General features: G+C 37.9%; 1 protein-coding gene across 6 annotated transcripts in view; it reads left to right on the forward strand.

The window, feature by feature from the left end:
- slc7a2.1 (solute carrier family 7 (cationic amino acid transporter, y+ system), member 2, gene 1) overlaps positions 1-25242 on the forward strand; it is a 53860-nt gene extending 28618 nt beyond the window's left edge. For 4 of the 6 annotated variants that reach the window (XM_004911191.4, XM_012955664.2, XM_031895422.1 and 1 more), the window contains 11 exons: positions 1072-1462; positions 2786-2941; positions 6181-6346; positions 6947-7083; positions 7776-7998; positions 11586-11725; positions 16748-16850; positions 17964-18169; positions 19357-19523; positions 19833-19941; positions 20658-25242. In XM_004911191.4, coding sequence (XP_004911248.1) covers positions 1087-1462; positions 2786-2941; positions 6181-6346; positions 6947-7083; positions 7776-7998; positions 11586-11725; positions 16748-16850; positions 17964-18169; positions 19357-19523; positions 19833-19941; positions 20658-20848 — 1974 coding nt within the window. In that variant the 5' untranslated portion in view covers positions 1072-1086 and the 3' untranslated portion in view covers positions 20849-25242. Of the gene's footprint in view, positions 1-1071; positions 1463-2785; positions 2942-6180; positions 6347-6946; positions 7084-7775; positions 7999-11585; positions 11726-12625; positions 12763-16747; positions 16851-17963; positions 18170-19356; positions 19524-19832; positions 19942-20657 lie in introns of all 6 variants that reach the window. The other 2 variants (XM_012955665.2, XM_031895423.1) reach the window with 1 other exon arrangement.
- The last annotated feature ends 1688 nt before the right edge of the window (positions 25243-26930 follow it).

Below are 26930 nucleotides of genomic sequence, written 5' to 3' on the forward strand. Positions count from 1 at the left end.
GTTGAGTGTACCATGGGTAGCAGATCGCCTGGAGCTCAACTCGCATGAAATCTCTTCGTGGGTATTGTCGTGGTGACTTGTCGCCAAAGCGCCAGGGGTAAAAAACGCAGGCGACAAATCTCCCTGTCTGCCAGAGCCCTAAATCTCTCAGCTTAATTGTAAAGTAAAGCTATAAAGCTGTAAAGCTCCTCAGATGTGCAAGGTAAAAATGAAAAAAAAAAATGAAAAATTTCCATTTTTCCGTTAAAATTAGCGCCATCTTCAAAAGGTCATAAACATTTGCAATGCACAAATAAAAGCCACAAGGCAATAAAAGTACAGTATAATGAAATGTGTTACATTACAAAATGTAATTTTTTCTTATCTTCTTATTTGAGCGCAGTTGTTTCTGTTTTTGAATTTTAATACATTCCCCCATAAGTCTGGAATATTATATTTTTTTTTATTGTATTTTCCATTTTCACTATGTTGTATTCATTTTTTCATTTTTGTTATTGCTTTTTTTCTATGTGAAACCCTATTCAAAATGTGTAACTTTTCTTTAACATTGATTGTATGAAAAGTGGACAGAAGAGTTTTGGTTAGAAATATGAAGAAGAGAAGGAAACGAATAGATGGAGATCCACATAAGAAAGTCCCCACAAAGAAAGCGCAAGAATACACTATATTTATCAGGCAGAATTATAGCTGTTTATCATTGATTCATAATAAGCTTTTTCTGTTCTTCAATGACTGCTAGGAAATGACTCTTCAAACAATGTAGCAGAAGCCATTTTTCCTCCAGGACTAATAATACCAGACATATATTTGCAAATAACTTTAAAGCCACTAAAAATCTTTCATAAATGTATATTGGAAATTTGGTAGAATTGTGATTTCTTTTATTTTACAAAAAACAGTGTTGAGGCAGAAACCCTTTATTAGAAATGAGGACACAAAGCATTTTGATTTTTGCTAATTTCGCTGGCAGTCAAAATTTTACTACTATCCCTAGATCATTTAACATACTCTTGAGTCACTTGGCACTCACTACTTGTGCTTGAAATTGGATTTTTTTCTTATCTTACTCAGAGTGAAGACGCCGCCATGGTTCCCTGCGGACCAGCTTTGACATTTGCCCGATGTATACTTCGAAGAAAAATTGTGACTCTGGACAGTCTTGAGGACTCAAAGTTATGTCGCTGTCTTTCAACTTTAGATCTCGTTGCTCTGGGAGTTGGGAGCACCCTTGGAGCTGGAGTATATGTCCTTGCAGGAGAAGTGGCCAAAGCAAATTCTGGACCTAGTATTGTAGTTTCTTTTCTTATTGCTGCCTTAGCCTCTGTAATGGCTGGACTTTGCTATGCTGAATTTGGAGCCAGAGTTCCAAAGACTGGATCAGCATATTTGTATACATATGTCACTGTCGGAGAACTGTGGGCTTTTATCACTGGTTGGAACCTCATCTTGTCATACGTAATAGGTAAGGTGCCATGTTTATGCATGTAAATTGTAGAGATCAATTGATTGAAATGGGTTTATCTTAAATATGTAAAGTCTTTTTTACATTTATGCACATTGTATTGAGTTGATATGAGCCATGATTTTGATGCACTTTGAAAAAGGTAAGTGATGTGCTTTGCAGAGAAGAATCAAAGGTAAGCAAGTAACTGTTATGAATTCTCATATACAGAAACATATGTAGAGATCCAAAATTGTATTTAAAAAAATGGCTATTAACAGATTATGTTGTGAAAGCATAATTATTTTGTTTTTTGTTTTTCCTTTGCCTCTATGAAATCTTGTATTGATATACTTGAATTAGATTAAATAATTTCTATATATCTCCTTCTATGTAATATATAATAATCTCATCTGTATAATGAATAAGTGTAGATGCAGTAACAACCAGCACTCAAAGGACTTTTCAACAGGTAATCAGAAAAGAAAAGGTTCATAAGAAGTAGCCTCACATGGTTTTTTATTTATCTAATGTTTCAGTTCCTTACAGGAACTTTCGTCAGGGAGAAAGTGTAAATATATTATACACATTTCTATTTGCATAAATCCACACTCACATTGACGCGTTTCGATCCACAAGGGATCGTCCTCATATATATATACTTCCAAATACATGCCGGCACTCATGTATAGATAAGTTGCTTGGGCCTGGGTGCGGGTCCAAAGAATGCTGAAGTGCTCGAGGAAGGGTCAGCACTCACAGGACTTATACAAACAAATTGTTTTATTAAAGAGGAGACTAATGTTTCGGCTAGCACTCTAGCCTTTATCAAAGTGGTGAATATATATAACTTTCAAGAATGATTCAAGCTTTACTGTATAATCAATGTTTCCATCTGAGTTTAGACCTTTTTCAAGAAGGTATCTCTAAAATTTACTGATTCTTGATAAGAAAGGCATCAGTAATGGAGAGTAGCCCAAGGATTGTGACTTAACAGGCCTTGACCTTAAGCACCATCTTGAGAGCAAAGAACTGGCAGATCCTTGTACAGTATCCATAAGGCTGGGATGCTGAGCAGTAAAGACTGTGGCAGGGTGCCTCCTGCACTTCCCTTTATGCAAATAGTAATTGACTTGATAGACTTAATCGATGTAGTAACATTCAAAACATTCTGCGCTTTATCCATAGGGACAAGTATCCTTCCAAGAATCTGCTAATCCAGTCTAAAAGTACCCAACTTAAACTAGGGTGTGTTGTTCTTTTAAACATTATAGTTGGCACTGTTTCATGCCAAGTGTGATGATACAACAGATCTACAAACGTATTTTGATTCTTCATTTAAAGGTACATCAAGTGTAGCAAGAGCATGGAGTGGCACATTTGATGAACTTCTCGGGAAGCGAATTGGTCAGTTCTTCAGTACCTACTTCAGGATGAACTCACCTGGACTGGCTGAATATCCAGACATCTTTGCAGTTTTCTTAATTCTCCTCTTATCTGGTAAGGATACACCAGCTATGTACAGCTGGCAGCCCTACACCTGTTGGTTCACAAATTCCCTCACAATTTGTTGTGGGTGTACTATAGCAACTGCAGGTGCAAAGTTGTTTTCTCTTGGATATACAGAACCCATATATGCAGATTTGATGCTGATAGTTTTATATAGGGCTCTTTATTACTATACCTATTTGTTAAGAAGAAGGAATTGCAATAGTCATTGGCAATTACAATTATCCATCAAGCAGGTCCATTATAAAAGAGGTAAATGGTAGAGATGAAGTGTACAATGGACTTTATTGACTTTTATATTATACCAAAATCCTTTACAGTGTATCATTATATGCATAATAGATTTGAATCTCTTTTACTGAATTACACCAGGTTCAGTTCTCCATTCCATTATATTTTCCTTACTCTATAGGCGGCTTCGCTCCCATTTTGACTCACTCAAAAGTGTCATTTACCTCCAGCAATAGGTGTGTCCTTAGTAATGTTTTTTTTTAGTTTGCTAGCATTATTTAACTCAAATGCCATACTACTTTTCAGCGAAAAGTGAAGTGCTTTAATGCATGAATACCCCTTTTAGATTGTTACCCAGATTTCCCATTGTCAGTCACCAAGAGATTCTTACCCACCACAAAGAGACAATTTGCTTCTGTGCCAGGCAACTGGTATTCTGGGAGTAGAAATAAAAACTATTTATTATGGCTTCACACAGAACACTGAGAACAAAAATTTAAATCACAGCCCATATGCAACTTTACCAGTTTTTATAAAGAGGGCATTTGTCCATGATGTGGACATTAAATATATGTTCATGTTCACTTTTGGCCGTAATGTTGCAATTCCTAGGCTTGTTGCGGTTCCATTCATTTGCTTTGAGTGCAGTGAGGGTGAAGAGGTATGACTGTAAACACACAATCTTATGGAAAGTGAAATGCAACCTTTACTATTGAAATGCAACCTTTACTATTCTAGTGAAAGCATGGTGTTTACTATAGAAATGGGAATGTCACAAGAGAATTCTTAACACATTTTCTGTTCTGCTGGTGTGTAGACTTAACCTTTTACTCACATGACCTGCTGTACATTGCACTATTTCTTTGAAGAAGAAACATTCCAGAATTGTACAATATACCTGTGCCTGGGGGAGGGGTTCACAAATCATATTTAGCCTTCCAGCTTCAATGACTGGTGCTTTTGTATGACATGGTACAACATTTACTTAGCTATGCAGTGTTAATGGAATACTGTCATGGGAAAACATGTTTGTTTCAAAACGCATCTGCTTCTACAGCAGAATCCTGCATTAAAATCCATTTTTCAAAAAAATGAAATTTCAAAATTTTGGGGCTAGCCATATTCTTCATTTACCCATCGTAACACAGCAATGTGACCTGTGCTCTGATAAACTTCTGTCACACTTTACTGCTGAGCTATAAGTTGGAGTGATATCACCCCCCTCCCAGTAGCCGATCAGCAGAACAATGCTCCCAGTAGGTATCAAAATAGGACTCAATAGTAAGAAATCAGGTCCGGCTTGGGACTCCTCCAGTCTGTATATAAAGCTGCCTGAACAGCTTTATTTTGATTGCCTCAGACACTCCTTATAATACTCAAGAGGTGGTATAGTATCCTAATATATATTTATATTTACAGAGAGAGGGAACAAAACAGCATTTCTGTTGCTGGTGAGTGCTATGCCATTAGATTAGTAGTTGTAGTGTTTTAGCGAAAACCCAATGAATCAGGCCTTACAACAGTAGCAAACTGGTTCTGCAAAAAAAGCAATTTTCCACAATTGTTTACCAAAAATTTCTTGTTCCTCTGATATTCACATTAACTTACGTGATGTTAGTGTTAAGCTCAGTATAGAGTCTGACAGTGGCCACTGGCATAACTATAGAGGTAGCGGAGGGCCCAGGGGAGCGAGGGATGCGGGTGGACAGGGGACACAGGTAGGGGCCGGGGAAAGAGCAAGTAGGCTGGGCCCCTCTGAAGATTTTTCTGCAGACTAGTTATGCCACTGGCAGTGGGTATGAAATATGATGGAAAAAATGACTGCCTTAGATTTCATACCCCATATGTGACTGCAGTGGGAATAAGAAGCTGTCTCATATTTAAATGATGGGCACTGTGATATCACACAATGTTGTTCATTCAGCTTCATTTTTTTTCTAAATTTGCAGTGAAATACCCTGCTAATAATGAACTTCAGGCTTTTGTATTTAGTTCTGGAATGGAATGTTTGCAGGTTTATAAAGAACGTTAAAATGAATGTGACTTAATACAATGATCATTGTACTGTACTAGATCTATAGGCATGGGGGATTTATAAGCTGTCCCTTTAATCTCTTATCCAGTGATTTAAAAGCAGCAAATAAAACTTACTCCCACCAAATGCACAAATACTGAGCCCCAGGCACATTGTTAGAGCAGCATATAGTTGTTGAAGCTAATCTAGTTTGTGCCCACTGTCACAGAAGATTGCTGCAGGTACAGGATCTCGTAATCGGATACCCGTTATCCAGAAAGCCCCTTCTGTACAGTCCATTTTAAGCACATAATTGTAACTTTTTTTAAACGATTTACTGTTAAAGCTCAGGAAATAACAGTAACATTCAGAAAGCATTAACTTTCTAAGATGCAGTGAACAAAGTGCAAATTTGAGCGCGACCATATTTTTTCCAAAAATGCACCAGTTTTTCCCCAGAATGCAATCATCATTTCAGGTGCAATTCAGGTTCTGAACCAGACACAACTGGGCTGCGTCTAACATACTTGCACTGTGTCCAGTTCATCAAAATGACTGCAACTACGCATGAACTTTGTCACAAAGGGGGAGCAGTTGCGCCAGTCTGTCTGGCTTCATTTCAAGTGTTCGTTCACATTAGTTCTAGTGTTCAGTGTGTGAATAACACCTGTGCCTGAGCCTTTAGGCACAAGTGTGTTGTATCTATTGATGTAGGGCGATGAGCGGGCCCTGGAGCTAACCCTGGGTCAGGAGGTGGGGGCCTCTGTCTCAATATGGGCAGCAGTGCCTGAAAGGAAGGCAGGAAGGGCTATGAGTGAAAATGAATGTGGTTTTAGCAGCAACTCACTGCAGGGAGAAGTTGCACGCTGCGCTTGCAGACATAAATAACCCCTAGACTTTATATTAACATTTCTCATTAGTTTGAAAAATAAATGAAAATATCGGAATTTTACTAAATACAATTGTTTTTCAATAATTTTTTTAGGCCTGCTCTCCTTTGGAGTAAAGGAATCAGCATGGGTGAACAAGGTGTTCACTGCAGTGAATGTTCTAGTGCTTCTGTTTGTCATGATCGCTGGGTTTGTGAAAGGCGACCTACAAAACTGGAAGATCACGGAATCCTTCCTGCAGAACATCTCTGCTACAGACGGGTAACATACATGGCATTTCTCATGTTTCTGTGTTCCTGCCCAGTATCCAGAATGCATTGGGGAGGCTAGATAATCAGGCCAGCTTTATTCTCTATTGCTGTAGATATAATGGATTAACTAGAAACTACTGTATGTACTAAGTACTGAAACGTTGCTTACCTGCTTTGATCTGTAGCTATTTAGGGTCAGATATATAAGAATTTCATTCTTTTCTGTCACCAGTGGGAGGAATAAAACATTTGTGAGGAAAGGTCCACATATTCGTCATTTCTATAGCATTTTTTCACAAGGGGCACATTTGTTAAAGCTCAGAATCTCCGCAAAAATGTTTTTAACATCTTATCTCTAGAACAGAATGATACGTATGGGTATTTTTCCAGACAATTTAAATATTTTCACTTGTGATACAATGGGAAAAGAAGGGAATATTTTATTACGAACTTTGAAAAATCTGCCCCGTTTTATTATCTATGGTGTAATATATTGCCTCTTTTTTCTGCAAATGTAAGAAATAAAAGCAGTACACAGCACTATGTATGGAGTGCAAATACTATGGAAGATCAAATGGACAGTTTAACCGTATGCTCTTTAATCTTCTAGAAACTCTGTATCCTATGATAATGTGACAAGTTTATATGGAGCTGGAGGCTTTATGCCATATGGGCTCACAGGGATGCTGGCTGGCGCTGCTACATGCTTCTACGCCTTTGTTGGATTCGATTGCATTGCTACAACCGGTAAGAACTAGTGAGCTGACTGCATTATAAATAGAAGGGGAAGACCTGATAGGGCTATTGAATGAAGCAACTGGAATACCAGCTCAGCTTGATAAATCAGGCCAAGAGCTACTTGTACCTTTATGAAGTATGAGTTGAGTTGAGTTTAGTCTATGACTAGGAAAGTAAAATATGAAATATTTAATATCCCCTTTTACAAAATTAATATTTCTTCATAAATTTTTCTCCAGTATTATTTTAGGTCAATTAAATGCATGCGTAATTGGCAAGTTCTGCAAACGCAAACAAATCTAATATTTATGTTTTATACAGTATTTACAGTATATATATATATAATATATTATATTCTTCCTCATAGCACTAATGGGCAGTTTAGTCTTTAGGCATTAAGACGGAGGGAAGCAATAAGGGATTGCTTCCTTGTATCATCAAGACTGGGTTTGGACTTGGAACCCTAACCCTGGCACTTGTTTATGAAGAGTCTGTGTAGTGTCACAGCTACCGAAGGTTCTGTTCTTTAATTGTGTTGGTATAATATTTTTTGGGGCTGCTGGGACCAGGCTAGATTTTCATTAGATCAATTTGCCTATAACTTATATAATATATATATATATATATTTAACACTAAGGTGTTTATAGGCAGTCATATTTATGTGTACATTAATCATTGAAGTCTGTGTCTTCTTTTGCAGGGGAGGAAGTGCGGAATCCACAGAGAGCAATACCCATTGGGATTGTCGCTTCCCTACTTATATGTTTCATGGCATACTTTGGAGTGTCAGCTGCACTGACACTTATGATGCCTTACTTCAAGCTGGATGAGAAAAGTCCGCTTCCCGTAGCATTTGAGTATGTCGGATGGGGTCCTGCTAAATACGTTGTGGCTGTGGGCTCTCTCTGTGCTCTCTCTACAAGGTAAAAATCCTATTCCTGTTGATTGGGCCGCATCACCAGAGATACGGTGGTGTTATTGTGAATTCAGAATCCAGTTACAACCTCCAGATATACCCAACCCAAAACTTCCCAGCTTTTCTTCACTATTGGCTCCCAAATTCCCCAGGTATCCCCACCATTCCAGGACATGTTGAGTTTGGAACTACAGGCAGGCTTCAAAACAGACAACCCTGGCTTATAGCAACATGAATGGTCTTTAGTCAACAGGGTCTGTCATTTATTACAGCTTTTGCTTTTGTCATTAGAGGAAAGTATTCCCCAAAACACCGAACAGCCCACTGCTATGTAAAAAGCAATTTTTCATTTTTGTATAGGAAGGTGAAAAGCAGCTGTATTTATATCAATTGTCAGCTGAAATAATACCCATTTAATCCTGTTGCCTTTCTTAGAGTGATTTTCCTGTAATTGCATTGTCTGTCATTTTTCTAAAGTAAATGTGAAACTAGGATGCCAGGTTTTAGCATATAAAACAAAAATATTTCTGTGCATTGTGTTGGTGACGGTGCATTGGTTTGGGAGCTATCATAACTCTGCTTTGTCAGCTTCTTCTATATATTGCCTAAAACAAACATTTAGTCTTTATTAACTGCAGGCCTGATGATAACAAAGATACATTATTGCCTTATTACTTCTGCCCATTGTATGCTCACACTGCTAAACCTTGCTTTGGTACTATATGTATTGCCAGAGGTCTATTTATCAAAATTCGAATTTGTGAGGTTTTAGAGTTTTTTTCTGCTTCAAATAAACTCACGATTTAAAAAAAGGAGAATGTTTGCAAGCTCAAAAACAAAAATAAAACTTTGAAATTGGATGAATAGTTTAAATTTTGGCTTTTACACCTCCCACTGACTTCTACATGACCTCATAAGCTTTTAGATCCCAAAGTTCGACTTTTTTAGCTTAATAAATTGATTTGAAGTTATAATTTGAGTTTTAGTACACAAAAAACTTGGATCACAGTAAAAATTTAAATTCATCATTGATAAATCAGCCCCTTGCTGTTTTTACATTTCTTCGCCTGTACAGTACTCGGAGCATACACAGAGTCATGCTTTTGGCACATTGCCTTTTTATATGCTCTATAAATACCGCACATCATTTTTTAACTCAGCATATTTAACACATATGTCCCTGAGGATGTGCAGCCTTAACTTTCCTGCAAATACCTACAGCATGTTGATTCCATGGTATTACCACCTGACCACAATATAATTAATATAAATCATTGGTCAGTTATTGGAATGGCTGCCCCCATGGCTATATAATAACACACACACACACACATATATATATATATATATATATATATATATATATATATTGTATATATATATATATATACTGTATATATATATATATATATACACATATATGTATGTGTGTGAGAGAGTATATTAATTTTGAGTATTTAAAAGTGCAGTATAACAGTAGAATACATTTAAATGCATTGAACACCATTCAGTTTTTGGCTGTACTAGCCCTGTTACAGCTCACTGTTAGCAGAACCTATTGCCATAGATCTGCTTTTAGTCCTACAGAATATCTCATTCTTTTGCTGTAGCTTGAGAGAAACAGCTTTATATGATTTCTGAGGGTAGGAGCCAGTTTCATAACTGGAAAAAAATCAGATTTTATGATGATTTGAGTCACAGGTTTTGGCTTTATAACCAGAAACCTTGGGCGTGATTATTATTATCAGCCAAATAGCACAGAATGTCCAAGCGGCAAGCTTCCAACACTCCCAGACTTAAAGTAGTGGTAGAGTAAATAGCCAACCATTGTCATTTTAGAAAAAAATAATAACAGAACTGGACATCATTTCTTTGGGCCAAAGAAAGAATTAATTGTAGCTATGTGAGTAAATGGAGAAAAGACCTTCAGTGTGTCCCTTTTAATGGGTTTCTTCACTGGAATTGCTTTAGTGACATGGCATTTATTCACACACCTGGAAGGACATTTAAAGGGGAAGCTGACATAAAAATCAAATAGGGAGTGTTCATCTACATGCATTTAGTATTGGATTTTAATTAGATGTTATTTTTTATTTATTTGTTTGTTTATTTTTTCATTTTTATGGTAACTAACCATCAATCTTAACACTGGTAGAAAAGGGTCCAAGTAGTAAGGTAGATAATACAATACTAGCAACACTGATAATTTGGCCTGAAAACCAACGTGCTTTCTGGTTGTTGGGGGCGGCCTAGCTTGGCACCCAGCAAACATTTTAAATATGAGATTTGAAAAAGACGCAAAACAGGCACATGGTTTGATAATACACATACATATAAAGGCCAGGTGTACAGTTTGTAGGTTACTTACATATATAAATACTAATTTAAAAGTGAATGTATTCTTTAACCACATGTTCCTACCATGTGCTGTGGGTACACCCTAGTAAGCTGTATGCATGCCTTTGCAAATGTTAAAGGGACACTGTTATCAAAATAATGTATCTTTGCTTTTGCCTGGAAACCCATGTACACGGTTTAGTGAGAGTGGGAACATCAGATTTACGTGAATTCTGAAAAAAATCATTCTAGTAATTACATTTTGAAGCCAACTGCTGCCATAATTCCTGGTACATTTAGGCCTTTCCTGCCATTCATGTCATTCTAGCTCAGTCTCGGCAGAAAAACAAAATGTCAGTGGTCTGAAATTTTTGTCTGAAATTTGTTTTTTGTTTATGAATAGGGTTGTCACCTGTCCAGTTTGACCCTGGCAGACTATTTTTCATAATGGCTGTCTGGGTCAAAACTGCCTGCCTGGAGTCTGGACATGACTCTCCATGACTGACGCAGAGAGAGAGAGAGATCAGCCAAACTCCGATCACCATGTCATAGCCCCTCTCCCTGATGTCATGAGCCCACCCACAATATGCTACCCCCTGCCCAGACTACCAAAACCAGGAAGGTGGCTACCTTAGTTATGAAACCCAGAAAGCTTTACTAATAGAAGTCTATTTCTGTTTCATTGTGTATTGAGTATTAAATTAGAGTGGTAATAAATAATATTTAAAAAATGCTGGGCCAAAGGCTAAGATCCTCCTTTGCCTTTAATATTTATAGTATCTAAAGCATTAATTAGTAATCCCCAATCATTGGGGGGAGCCCCAATCATGCCTCATTTTCTGTTACACAGGCAACTGGAGTGCTATGACAGTTAGGAGGAAGAATAAAGTACAATTTGTTAAGCAACTGAAAATAATATAAATAATATACATTTTTCCGGCACTAATCTAATTTACTAAACCTTATTGATTGTTTGCTGGTGTAAATGTTTTCAGGCATCTTTATGAAAAAAAGCAAAGACACTATTCTGTACACAAAAACAAAATATTTCCTTCTGAATTGGGGCTAATCCAAGGTTTTATTTCTCCTTCCAAATACTAGGCTACTAGCTTTATTATGCCTTTTATATTTTTGTAATCCCAAGCTTAATTTGCTGTGGTGGCGTGCTGTTTAATTATCAGTAATTTCTGTCTTTTCTGTGACACAATCTTGCATGACCGGTGTTTGCCTTCTTGCATGTGTTTGATTTTTATTCAGTCTTCTTGGATCCATATTCCCAATGCCTCGTGTAATCTATGCAATGGCCGAAGATGGTTTGCTTTTCAAATCTCTAGCTAAGATCAGTCCCAGGACGAAGACTCCGGTTATTGCCACACTGTCGTCCGGTGCCGTGGCAGGTGAGATTGCTGTGGAGGAACGCGCGGGTATTGGAGCCCCTTATGTAGAACGTGTGCCTTTACCATGAATCAACATTTCATTTTCCCTTCATTTTCCTTCTATCAAGGCAATTGTCGTTTTAATGTCTTCATCACTGCTCTGTTATTGACCCCCATGCCATTGGTCATAATCTTCTTATAAAACATCAGTTACTATTGTTTTTAACAGCTGTTTAAGCCAAGGGACTGTAACCTGGGTGTCATACCTACAGCTGTTTCTAAAGAACCCTCTCCATTCTCCAACAGTTATTGTCTCTTGGGTAATGCTGGGGTTTGTGGTTCAGCAACAGATAAACACCCACAAGTTACAGATCTTCCATTTAGTTTTCTCTTAAATCGACATTAAATTATGAATTATTTTCTATCATATACAGGTGTGGGGTCAGTTATCCAGAAAGCTCAGAAATTCTTACAATTTTCTTTTTCTCTGAATTAATCCTACAATCCTGTTGGGTTTATTTAATGTTTAAATGATTTTTTAGTAGACTTGTCCCAAAATTCTGTATAACAGGTTCCATACCTGTATATTTATATATAACTGGTAAGATCTGTTATGTCTCTGCCATGGTAAGTAGTGTGGAGTAATATGTATTAATGCAAGTATGCAAATAATTGCACAGTCAAAGCAATACATTATATCATTTATATATATATTTATATGTCTTTTAAAGGGAAATAAATGGAAGATAGACCCATTAAAAGGGGAATATTTTCCCATATAACATGTTTTATTAATATATAAATATTGGGTAAGGGAGTTAATAATGCCATACGTCCTCAGCCTTTCTTTGCTAACTGTTCACCCTCATAGATTTTTCACTTCAACTTTTCATTCCAACATCCCTAATTTTTCTATTCTAGCCTGCTGGGCTCTATGTTTCCTCTTCCCCGAATTCTGTTTGCCATGGCACGAGACGGTTTACTCTTTAGATTTCTTTCCAACGTGAGTGCAAGGCAGTCACCAGTCGCTGCCACACTGACTGCAGGGGTGATATCTGGTAAGATGTGAAAAACAGGACTTCTTGCAAATACCATCTGGATACTTGCATGAAAGTTTGGTCATGGGCTCTGTTTGGTGGTGGCTTCCTCTGCATGTTAGACTGGCGACTACTGCTGCCTTCATGTACATGTTAAAAGAAAATTTGTACATTGTAAGTACAACATTAAACTCTAATTTATAGTAATCAAATAAATTACTGGCCTATATTCTTCAAAGCAAGGTGTCCAATAGCATTTTTGGGGGGGTTTTTGCGTTTATCTAAAGATGAAGATAGTTTTAAATGCTTCTTCTGGGATATTGATCTTGATATATTGATGGGAACTTCTGTAGAGCAACATTCTTACTAATATTTAGTGTAGGCAAAGCGGCACTTCCAAATCACCTGTACCTAAGGCAATCACTTGCTCCCCAAAAGCACTGCATACAGTTTAAGGCAGGCAGCGCTCATTGATCAATGTGGACATGTGGCATCAAGTAATGGAAGCCTTAATGGTAGAACATACATGGAAATGAGGAACAAGATACCCAGGCTTAAAAAATGCCATATTTACTTGTATAATAAAAATCCTGTTCTTATTTTGAAATAATAATTTTATAGAGCAGGATATAGAGTGAGCCCCTGTCTTATAAAGCAATACAGTCTTTGGTCAGAAAAAATGGATTTCATAAATAATTTCCCACTAAGCGATGCATTCTTCCATGGTTCATTTGTCCAAGACTTGGTCTGCTTCCAAGGTCATCTACTGTGCATGAACCTTAACAAGCCACTTTATCTCCCTAGGCATTAGTGTATGCCATTAGAGTGTACATATGCATGTTCCAGAACCAGCACTTACTTTTCTAAGAACCCACAGTGTTTGGTCCAAGAAACGGGTGTGGAACTGCAATAATACAACTTTTTGTGTTGTGTGTAATATCCAGAACTAGTGATATGAATTAAACCCCAAAGCTGTAGAGCAGATAAAGAGATTATTATTATTGTCACTATGGTATATTATTCTATACTATCCTTCCGCAGTTCTCTTCAATAAGAAAATTGGACATATTTTCCTGCAGTCTAAAATGTACAAAAAAGTTTATTTCCCGCAAATCAAAATAAACTCAAGAAAAAAATTACAATATTCCACTTTGAAGAATTTAGGTATAGTAATGTTTAAAATATATTGCAACTGCAGCTTCGAGATATGCGCTAACACCTTTTCTGCGAAATGTATAGAAACAAATTACCCCACTCTATTTTTTCCTATTTTGGTGGTTCCAAAATCTGAATTAAACCAAAACCAAATATATAACAATAACTATGATGCAATTAAAAAATAAATATTCATAATTCATAAATACCCACACATATAGTTCATACATACCTGAGTATACAGATTATCTGCTTCTGCTCGATGGGTCAGTTTCCCTAACCCCCCCCCTTCCCTTAGGCTCACATTGATATGCAACCCTTCCCTCAACTTCCATTCCATTATCATATCATCATTATGAAATGATGAATTTTGGGACTATCTCTGCACAATTAATCTGTGTACCGCCCACTATGGAAAGAGCAGGGACTTCACAATAGAACAAGGTTAGGGAGGGGTTGCATGAAACTGTGAGCCAAAGGGGGATGAGGAATGGTTTATATGAAGTTTTTCTCTTTTCTGGATTTAGGTATGTCTGTGTATAAAAAATACATTTATATTTATTTTTGGCATTTCAGTTTTTATGAGCCTTTTCTACATAAGCCAATGGAATGAGCTCATGTAAAAAAACAAACAACTTAGTTTGTTCATTGCACCATGCCCAAGTGACTTAACAGTTTGCTTGTTGTTATGAATATAAAAACAGAAAAGAAAATGTTATTGGGTGTTATTTTCTGTGTCCATTAAAATTACTTTGGTAGATGTATGCAAAACCCAATGTAACCTTTACACATAAGTAGAGTGTTAGGAAATATTTGTCCTTTATACACGGCCAGCAGCAAAGTGCCCAAGTCTGGTTTCTCACCAAGGTGTAACTTAATCTTCACCAGCACAAGGCCATAAATTACTGTCACTGGACAAGAGCCTTCTGGATGGATGGGGAGAATGCAGCTCAGAACAGCTTGTTGTTTTCCAAAAGCACCCCAGTCCTTAATGAAGGCAAAATTAATAATTTTAGAAAATGGTGGTTAGGTAAATCAGATGCCACATAGCTACCTCACTGAAATAGTATGTACTTTTAAGTGCCAGTACTGGTGCTTCCAGTCAAACTCTTTGATATGGTAGCAGAGGCAATTTCAGATGTTTTTCTGCTTATAAATATGGCAGGCAAAATGCCTAAAATCTACCCCTGGGTGCCATAGCCCAAATGTTATCTCTTTCCTTAATTCCTACAAAAATATAGCGTCATCTTTTTACATTCCATACACATGAAGAAGTCATGCAAGTCAAAGGCTAGAGTAAAAAATATGCCCAGATACAGGAGTAGTTCACCTTTGGTGAACATCTTCCTGTACTTTACCTATTGCCATAAAAAATATTTAAATTTAATTACATATATATATATATATATATGCAGTGAACCAGTTGATTGAAGGCAGCATGGCATTAAGTTCTATTTGCCCTTTTCTCACTCATTTGCACATTGTTACCCAAAAGGGTTAATGCTATCCAAATGGGGCATATGCACTTGAGTTTGGAACAAGCACTGCCCCAACTCCTCCTGACATTATGCTGCTGCATAGCAAAAGAATAAGCAGAGCCACCCCCTCTATACAGATTGCTCCAGATATGATGTTGGTAAGGGCTTATATAATATGAAAGTCACCTTTAAAGCCAAAGTCCTGTTCAAGTGATTCTTTCATGATTACATTGAGATAATGTTTTCTATACTCGCCCCAATTTCAATAAACTGGGCATGGATTTCTCAGACGAACTACACATTCTGTGCAAAAATCTAAATACCATCACCCATCATTCTGATACCTATTCATGTACCTATTCATTCTCTCTTTAATCCACCTTTCCATGTAACAAGTCATTACTCATTGTCACTTTACAGACATAGATCATAAGTTGAAGCTGTAATTGCAATATATGTGAATCTACTGGACTTTTTCTCTTATTTGTTTCAAAAAAGTGCAAAAAGTAATAGTGATGCCACACCAGGCCACAAACTCAGGGCCAACTGCCATAAAGCGTATTGGACACTGTTTGCTACCACTTGTATATTTGGTCTTTGGCTGAAAACACAAATGTTTGGCCTCATGTGACATTACCATAAACTAAGTAGATTTGATTGGAATCATTTACGCTAATTGGCTAAAAGAGCATTTTTTTAAAAATAATTTTCAATAACACTCCATTTTAATGTACCTTTCTGTGGTATGTGAACAATTACTTGAAACAAATGACTGAGAGAGCCCAGTGTATTCTATTTCCAATTACAATTAAGGAGATTAAGCAATTGTTTCATTCCCGTATCTGTTCTTTTTGTGCCTGTTAACATCTGATTTCCAAACCATTCCCCCAAACTCTCTGTCCTTGTTCCTGGGAGGTTTGTTCAACTCAGGTGGCAGTTTCTGTGCATGTTTTTCTTCTGAACCTCAGAAATGGGTAAGAGAAAAATGTTATCAAAGTATAATTATAATTACCTGTTGGGTTTTCTTTATACCATGTTCTCCAGCTAGTGACAATTCTATAATTGTTTTATCACAGATTATACTAAATTAAACAGTTTATTTCTTATATCACGATAGAGTTGGATGCACTCTAGTCGCCACCACATATTGTATCCTAATGAAATGATGCCCAACTTAGCAACTGGTTATAGAGAAGGCATTAATCAAGGGCAACCTTTGCAGTGTGTCCACTACAATTTCTACACCAAAAACGTATTTGCAAATAGAAACAACTCTAGAGTTTCACTGACTGGAGTAATGTCTTCCCTGATTTATTGCAGATCATTAAATGAATAATGTCCTAATTGTTGGTATTCCTTTCTTCTTTTTTTAGCTGTTATGGCATTTCTCTTTGATTTAAAGGCCCTTGTTGACATGATGTCCATTGGTACCCTTCTTGCCTATTCACTGGTGGCAGCTTGTGTTCTCATCCTCAGGTACAGACAGATTTCTTGTTAGAAGCATCCTTTTGGGTGCTCTTGTACGTTTCACTTTTTTGTCCCAAATAAATTAATATATGAACACTCAAATTCAGTCAATTTTTGACTAAACTTAGTTATTGTGCCTTCAAGTGTAGCCTCCTCAATTGATTTGGTTACTGAGTATAATAGAAAAGTGGTTAGAAGATCATATTCAGTGCATGTGTTGGGGCAGTCAGAAACTGCACATTCTCTACTTATGCCTAGTGATCTGACTAATAAGCCAGTGGATCAAGTTTTTGGTGTCTGGCTGTTTATTCCTTGGCATAATTACTTGGGCAGTTTAGTCTGGTTAAATAACAAACTGAATTCAATTTTATCTGCTGAAATGTTCCCTTCTCCGTAGCATTAAAAGGGCTCCCTTAATCCCACATATGTCACAAATTATTACAGTTACCTTGTAAAGATAGACATTTTCACCAAATCACTAGAATACTATTAAAACAAAGTATAATAAACAATGTAGTAAAAAAGTTTTTCGGCCCATCTATTTGTGTTTCATTGTGATCATCATGAAACCAATCTGGATCTCGTATGCAGGTGTTCACAGCATACTATACTACTACAAATGATATATTTTGCTTCTGTTCCTGTAAAAAAAGATAAATGTTTTCCCATTAAAATGTCAGCAATGAGGGAAATTTTGTTGGCTAGGTCATCACAAAATTCTTTCTTCGACTATGGTTCTTCATCTCACTACCAGGCATGCTTATAAAATGAAAAAGGAATGAGAAATCCCCCCCAGCTGCAGCCTGTTAGGATTTTAAATAAGGAGCTGCTAAGGAGGCATCTGAGTCCAGTGCTGATTTGTTTTGATTGTACTGCCCATTTAATTATAGATCCCTAATTCAAATTTATTGTACATCGCTGCAGAATATGTTGGCACTTTATAAATAAATGTTAATAATAATAATAATTCAAAGATGCATAGTCTTCCAGTGTCAGCTGTTTTGGAAGGATTTAGGAGTTATTAGAAATTTCTCATTGCATATCTGGATAATAGGAGTATCATTCAACAAAGTGCATATTGTTGTGTAACTAACCATTTAAAATGTTTATTTGCTTTTACAGATACCAACCTGGTTTAGGTTATGAGATCCCAAAAGGTAATGCTGAGAAAGAAATGCTGTCATCATCTGAAAGAGAGTCAATGATGAACGAGTCACAAATCAGTATCCTGCATGATAAGAGCTCCAGTTTCCACAGGCTGATGAATCCCCCGAGCGTGCCAACGGAACAGTCTGCCTCCCTTGTTAGTAGCCTGGTAGGATTGCTAGGTAAGTTCCCATGCTTCCTTTCCATTTCATCAAGAAATTGTGATATGTCTGAATAAACAATAACATAGGTTATGCTCTGAATCCCTCTTTGGAACAAGTGTTTTCTCATTAGAAGGCACCTAGTACAGTAGCTGACAGATGTTATTGGATGCCAGACTGTTGGATCATTGCAATATAACCATCCAGCTATTGTGACACAGAGCACTTGGCTAAGTAAGGTTTCTGGACTATAAAACAGTAGGAGAGCTGGGAGAGATGACAAGCAAACTTGTGGCAAGTTCCCCTGAAGAACAGTGGCAGCCTAGGCAAGACTAGTCAGTAACACCTTTTTAGATCCTAAGGAGAAAACAAACTTGGGTACCAAAGGGGTGTATTATTGAAGCATTCAGTGGTTAAAGGTGGGTGAAGAAAGGTGGAGGCGTGGTGGCATGTGCTGCACAAAGTACTGTTTTCTGAAAAATAATCCCTGGGACGGGGTGTCTGGGGCCCACCAGGGCTGCAAACTCAGGGGCCCCCCACGTTAGTCGTGACCTCCACCATGCTGAGCCCCATGCTGCTGCCACCACACACCCAGATGCGGATGAGCCACTGCTGCCTTCCTCCATGCTGTGGCTACATCTATGGGGTGGGGGAGTGCTTGCACTTTCCAGCAGGAATCTGGTCTGGGTCCAGCCCAGGCCTAGGGTGGCAAGACTGCTGCTTCTGCAACAGGTACTGGGTACATAGAAGATAACAGCTATTTAACTCTCCAGTAATCGCAGTCCCCACTACTGCCGATCACTATTGCTAGTTCTGCACTTAAAGGGTGAGAGGTAGGGTGGGGAAGATTTTAAAGCTGCAGAGGTGGAGATGGAGGTGCCAGCCGCAGGGGGCGAGCAGGCACATTGGCCTTGGGGTGCCTGTACTTCAAATCTGGCCCTGAGGGCAAGGGTACACCTACACAGCTGTACTGGGATTTACAATTTGAGATAAACGAGCCATGTCCAGAGCTGTACCATGAAAGAAATGTATTTAAAATCATGTATTTTAAATGGAGCAAGAGTAATGTAGGTAATTTGTATATAGCTTTTACCTATAATTCTAATCCTTTTATCTTTATTTACACCATGGATGAGATTTATCAAATATCAAAATCAGAAATTGCTAGACATTCCTGCTCTGATATTTGTATGTGTTTTCTCTTATAGCTTTAATTATTTGTGCACTGAGTGTTCTCACAACATATGGCGTCCAGGCGATTGCTGATATAGAGGTGTGGAGTGTCGCCCTGCTGGTTGTGTTTATTGTATTAATCTGCTTGATTGTGATGATTATATGGCGGCAGCCTCAAAACAAGCACAAAATTACATTTATGGTAAGTGTTTTTAGACAATTCTCACTTATACTGGTAACGGCCATAGGGCAAAGATACAGACACATAAAAGTGCACACATCTTTAAAGAAACTGATGTGTTTTTTTATTTAAAATATATAACATTAAAAAATAGAAAACTATATTAGGTGCAGTATAAAAAGATACAGACTAAACTAATATACCGGTAATTGGGATTCTGCACAATTAGAGCCATTTTGCTTACTTACATTTGAGCTCTAGCTGTTAGGTCTTTTGCTTAACTTTTTGTGTCATTTAGAGTATAACACAACTCTCTCATTTCTGCTACAGGTACCGTTTCTACCAGTTCTTCCTGTTTTTAGCGTCTTGGTCAATGTTTACTTGATGGTGCAGTTAAGTGGTGACACGTGGATAAGATTTAGCATATGGATGGTGATTGGTAAGCTCAGTTCTATCATCTCTGATGGGCCATTATCTGAGTTGTTTCTTTTATTAATCTGGCCAGGCTTCTAAGTAAATTGGAGCTGTGTTTTTACACTAGCATCAATAGCATCATGAAAAAATTCTACCTGTGTCAATAATATGGCCACTAGGGGTTCATTTATAAACACTGGGCATACATGTATATGCACCTGAGCAGTAACCCATGCCAACCATCAGAAGTTTGCTTTCATTGCTCTACCTGCAGCTGGCTGAAAAATATCTAATCACAGATAGCAAGTTGTTATAAATGACCCCCATTATGCTTTGCTTACAAGTGCCTGGTACATATAAAATATTACAGTGCATTCCATGGATGATGTCCAGTGTTCAGGATGTATGTATGTCTGTATGTATATCTTTATTTATAAAGCGATACTTTTGTACGCATCAACTGTACAGTAGAATACATTAATACAAACAGGGGGTTATTAAGATAATAGATAAATACAAAGTATAACAAATAAATACAGATAGATACAAGATAAATACAGTTGCAATAAGTTAAGAGTCAAAGACACAAGAGGATGGAGGTCCCTGCCCCGTGTAGCTTATAATCTATATGATGTCCTTATGTGCTCAAGAAATAATCATAGAAGAGGCTATTACTGTAGCTTAGGGCCAATTACTCAATACAAATGTTCCAACATTATCCCATCATTTTTGTTTTTGAAGGTTTCTTGATATACTTTGCTTATGGCATCAGACACAGCGTGGAAGGAAAATCCAAGAAAGTTGAAGATGAAGAGGATGAGGAGGATTCCGATGGCAGCCCTACAGAGGAAAAAACAGGGAAAGAAAACGAAGAAGAAAATGCCAAGGAAAGTGACCATTTTATTTTGCATGAAAGGACAAGTGAATGTTAATTGGAACTGTCTTACAATGCTTTTCAGATGCATCACTGAAGCAGCAAACTATCCCCGCTGTAGGAATGTATCTCTTGCAGTTATATGAGCTGCTCAAAAAATGCTGGAGCAACTGCAGGAAATGCCATAATGCCATTGTATGACGGCTCTGTGGTCACCCTTTGTGCAAATACAGTATGTACAGTGTGTTGTCACACAAGCTATCGCTGCTAACCAACTTAACTAGTTCTTACATAATCCCTTCTAACAACTCTTGTTTTACTGCCACATTTGATGGGAATGTATAGGGTCCTTCACCTTCCTTCCAATCAAGACTTAGGACAATATTATTACTCTCCTTTCTATATTTGGTCTTGTCCTTTTCCATAGTGTATAACAGAGAATGTTCATTCACATCCGTGCATGACCCAATGGAGCTTGCCATCAGGGGTCACTACCAGAAGCACACACACACACACAAGGGTTCAATTCATCAAGAGACAATTAACCTCCAAACTGGAGCACTTGGAAGAGCCTAAACAGTCACAGAGATAATGTACAAACTCCATACAAGTAACGGAATTCAAGCCATGTGTTCCCCTCTCTTCTCCTCTCTCCTGCCATGTGGTTGCATTAGTCTTTCACATTGCCTTAGCACCCTGTTCTTAAACTGCCATAAAAATGCTTTTTAATTGTTGTTACTGTAACATATGAATGGAAAACACAAACCTGCTACTTTTTATTCATACATGGGGGGTCTTATTTATTAGCATAGACACTTAATTGCACCATTGCAGTGAGCAATAGCAAGCAACCAGAAGTACTTTTACAGTCTTTGAATGCAAAGAATTGATTCTATCTCATTGGAAAATGCGTTGGTGCAGTTTTGCAGCAGTGTTAGTAAATACACCCAGTATATTCTCCTTATTACAAACTATAGGCAGTGGAACATCTTCTGTAAATCCATATGCTTAACCCGGGAGCGTCATCAAAGAGCGTAGGCCACAAAAATTGCAGGCTGTGTGATATAAATAAGAATAAGAAGGAAATCTTATAGTAGAATAATAGTTTTCAGTTGGATTTACAAAAGAAATGCAGACAACTGAAAAGGGTCAAAAGAAACCCCCATTTCGGTGATGTTCTTGTAGTTTATTGGTTGCTGGAGAACCCACAGGTCTTCCCAGTTCTGACTTTGGCAAACATTCCTCATGATCATGGGTACTCTGGCCCCAGCCAAGCCTTTGGCTAAAAGGACAAGTGAAGGTGACTCTGGTGTCTCTGGTGAGTTTGGAAATGTGAATAATTTATTACATCGGCTGGACTCATTTGTTAGATTTAGATTGGTTGCTGATCACAGTTGTTTTTATTTTGTGAATTTGTATTTTCAGTTTTTTCAGTATTTGTTATTTTCAGAACCTGACTGTTGACAGAAGGGAGCAAACAAAACCCATAGCTGCCCTTTCTGGCCCTTTTATACCGTAACGCATGGATACTTTTCATCGTCAACGCGCTCCTCTCGGGAGTGGTCCTGGCGATCATTGTATTTAATAGATACAATGTACTAAAAACTAGAAAGGAACTAAGCTATTTAGTGAATAATGAGAGAAATACATATTATTACATGTGTATATATGTATAATATACTCCTCTGAATGTTTCTTCCCTAACATATCCCACACATCATCGCAATGGTTGCCCACACCTTGCGTTCCTCAGTTACACATGCTTTTCTATTCATTTAAATGGGGAAATCTATGTTGGTCCCAAACCATGTTTTGCTAGTAATTTAGATTCTACACCAGTGAATAAGTTAAAATGAGAATGTCTTAGAGTTTGTGTCAGAAGATTGTGCCTATCAAACATCCCTTCCAAAACATTATGAACCATGATGAGCATATGGTGGCCTGTGCTGGCCAATCTACTTTGTATGTTCCCAACCTGCAACCAGAAATGATGATACAGAGATCTAAAAATGACCTCACCAAGAAGATACTGCCTGTGTATTGTCAGGAGATGTCCTTAGATGTGTAAATATTTATTTATTTGTTGATCTCTGGCGCCACCATGTGAGTAAAATCTGTTGGTTCCCTGCAGGGAGCTAGAGAGACAACTGTATGATCCTCAGCCTAAGCATGTGGCCACCTAACCAGTGATTTAGGCAATTACCTACCAAGTTCATTTGAAAAAGGCAAAACCTTGTGGCTAATGATTGCCATCTCTGTGTTTGTTTGAGGTCATCATCTATGTCAGACCTCCATTGGCCTATATAATACATTAATGGGCTTATTAGTTTTTGAGTTTGTAAATTTGAGTTTGTTTTTTTAAATTGACTAAACTCGCATATCCAGTGCTTACTTATTTTCAAATAAAAACCTTGAATGCCTTGAATTTTTTCAAGATTACAATCTTGAAAAACTTGAAAAATGTGAGTTTGAAAATATGACGACTTTGCCCAGGAAACCTCCCATTGACTTCTATAGAAACTCACAAGCTTTTAGATGGCAAATTTTTACATACGAGTTTTTGAGTTTTTTGCACCTAATAAATACCAGACATTTGAGTTTTTGAAATGTAATTCCAATTTGAGTTTTTTTATGTAAAATCGTGAAGAAAACTGGAACACTGATAAATTATCCCCCAACAGTTGCAGCCAGACGCACAGCTAAATTGTTTTTGACCCAATGTGTGTTCTTTAAAAATCTTTCTGTCACCTATTTCTGGTATCTGCCAGGTACAAACAGATAGGGATGTCACCTGCGTGGTAAAATGTACAAGGACAACAGACGGGCTGGTGTATATTGCACAAAATATGGAACAGACACCAAAAGTTGTTTCTCATTATAGAATATGAACATATTTTATGCTTCTTAATTGAATGCTTGGAGCTGGGAAATCTGATATGCAAGCTCCATATAACAGATAATATACTTAGAGTATATCAGCAGCATGTAGCTGCTCCTTAGCACAGGGATAGGCTGTACTCCATCCGCCAGCATTGCCATAGTCTCTAGTAGGTAGTAGTACAGCTGTAATACTGCAATCCAGGGACAGCATTTGGCTCATCTTGGTTCTGATTTATGAACACATTTTGTTGAACAGGGTGTCCTTCAGCTAGAGCCCAGTACAACTTCCATCTCCATCAGCCAGCCAAGAATCATTAGTTGTTATTATATTAAATGTGTATTTATATAGCACCAACATATTCAGCAGTGCTGTACAACAAATTATTAGTTCACACATGTTAACTGTGGTGAGCAGATTAGTTTGGAAAATGCACTAAGGGTTTCATGAAAAGATTTGTATTGTACAAAATGGCTGTTATAAGACTCTGTCTAATGAGTATGAGACCTGGGGCCCTCCAGCCATTGTGGCATCACAGCAGTTTGAAGGTCACACACTACCTGGATTTTTTTTTCCTTTTTTGGACAAGGCGACGTCTTACCTAATCTTTTGTTTTTCTTCAAGTGTCCATAGGCAATTAATATATAATGTGTAATGTTTGTGTCCATGTTGGTGTATTTACTGCTCATAACATTCATGTTTTAAACACAATTTTTATCACCTTTTCTAATCGCTTATAGACTTTTTGCCACTAGAGCAGAGAGTGGTATCCTTCCACCTTTTGTAATGCATGGTAAACTTACGCTTTAAACAATGTTAATGCTGCCAGAAAGCGCTAACTCAGGCACAACTGCGAAATATTTTCTTGCCTGCATTACCCTCATCCATCTCTGTAGCTAATCCTACATCTAAGGTGGGCAGCCAGCGTTCCTTCCTACGCTCTGCTGATTTCTAGTCCCTTTTGCATCCCTGGCGAGTCAGTGAGAGCACCCAAGCAAAGAGATTGGCAGTTGTGCTGTGGGCAGGGTGGCAGTGCCTATCCAGGGACACCTCAGAACAAGAGATCAGCAATATTCCTGCAGGGACGTAACATTGGTGGTTCAAGCTGTTTGGTAGAAAAAGAATACAGATAAACTTGCAGAATTAAACTTGCAGAGTTCAGCTGGCACACTTCTTCCTTCTAATGCTGCCTTTCAACCCATGAGATAAAGAGCCATGGATTTATGTAAATAAAAGGATATATAGCCATAGCTGCAAAGTACCCTGTGAGCAAATCCCAGGCATTTTCCTCTTTTGTTACACACTGTGCTAAATGTTGTGTCGGCTGGCAGACTGATAACAAAAGGGATTTAACCTGAACAATTTACAATTGATATAGTTAGAGTTTTGGTCCCTCGGATGAAACACTGGAACCCTGGAACTGTCACGGTGGTCGCCAGAATCTGAACCATTCACTTGTTTCTGGTCGCTAACAATATATCTTCTACTGCATTTTATTTTTTTTTCTTGTATTGTGTCTTTGTGATATATGCTTCTTCTGTATTTTTTACAATAAATGAAAATATAAAAATGGCCGTCCTGTCAAGTCTAATCTTATTTTCCTTTTAGAAGTTGATCGCTGTCAGCAGTGCTGTATTTAGACCTAAATGTACCCCTCAGGCTGCGGAAGTGATGTCACGCGATCACGTGTGGGGTAACTGCCCCCTGCACTCGCCATGAACACCCTCACATCCCCCAAGTTCCACCACAGGATTTCCATAGGTTTCATTTGGCTGAGGCTAGGGAGGTTTTTCTTTAAAAAAAAAAAAAAAAAAAAATTCTTTGGAATATATAGGCACCCCCTAAAGCTGCCGACCTTCACAGGCCCCTGAATATAAATATGCCCCTGACTGTCGGTAATGGTGAGCAGAGTAGCGCAATGATTGTGAGTGGGGGTCATTTATCAACACTGGGTAATTTTGCTCATGGGCAGTAACCCATGACATTCAGATTGCTGCATTCATTGTTCTACTTGGAGATGGCTTAAAAAAAAGCCTAATAATGATTTGTTGCTATGGGTTACTGCCCACAAGCAGTGTTGCCCAGTGTTGATAAATATGACTATGCTAAAAATATGACTATGACTATGCTAAATCTGCTATTCAACTCCAAGTCCACATAATGCAGTAAAAATCTGCTAAACCACATGCTCAGGGCCCAGGATACATTTGTCATGAACTGATGGAGACTGATCTATAGACCCGTGGCCAGGCTGACAGAGCTGAAACAAAGCATTGTGAGAGAGATTTCAACAGCTACAAAAACATTCCCCATTGAAATAGAAAGAAACTGCACCTGTAGTAAATATGGTGCAATATTGGCCTCTACGAGGCTGCAAAGGTGCCGGATTTCCTGGGCACCCCCTTTTTATACTTATTTTTATAGTGGTGGACACAACTTAGAAATGATACCACTGCAGAAATGATAAATACACATAGGAATGGGTGGTCTGGAGATGACGTTGACACACGGTTGGCAAGCTTAAATAGAATGCCATATTAGTACATACAGTCCTTGTTTGTTAAAAGGGCATCATGATTTTAAAGTAGTATGATTATATTAAGAATTGTAGAATTATGCCAATTTCTCCTCTTAACACTACAGCCATTTATGTAGCATGTTCCAGCTGGCTACCAAGGAATGGCAAGCACAGCCAGCACTGGAACAGCATCCACAGGCAACTTACTATTCCTTTCAAGCCTTATTTGCGTATTACTAAGGTTCATTTATGCAGGGCTAGAAATCTGGATATTAACTGGCGACTAATCAAATGACTTACTGTACCTGAAGGCCTCCATAAGGCTCCCCAGATGTTCCATTCCAGCGAGAGGACAGCTTGTGATGCAGCTGTGGAACTGGCATTTATGTGTAACTACTGAAGCATCCAATTCTTTTCAATAAGCCATTTTCTTCAAGTAGATCTGTGCTATAACACATTCCACCTGAATGATAGTCACCTTTTTAAAGGTCTTTTTTTAGGTGTATTTCTACTGGTTGAGAAATCCTAAAATCTCCTATGTTGCCTATTTGTGACTTAAATTGCTCCCACCACCTGTCACTGCTCATACAGGTGCACTTTGGCCTACAAAAGTGGATTTTCAGGACAGAATCCTCTGGTATAAACACCAAGAGGACAGCTGCCAAGGCAGGTGGTGAGAGAAATATCTGGTGTGGCATTGTCCTTAGGGGTAATGTGATATAAGGTGTAAAGTTTCATTCCAGT

This window comes from Xenopus tropicalis, chromosome 1 (assembly GCF_000004195.4).
Source record: "Xenopus tropicalis strain Nigerian chromosome 1, UCB_Xtro_10.0, whole genome shotgun sequence".
Taxonomy (NCBI): Eukaryota; Metazoa; Chordata; class Amphibia; order Anura; family Pipidae; genus Xenopus; species Xenopus tropicalis.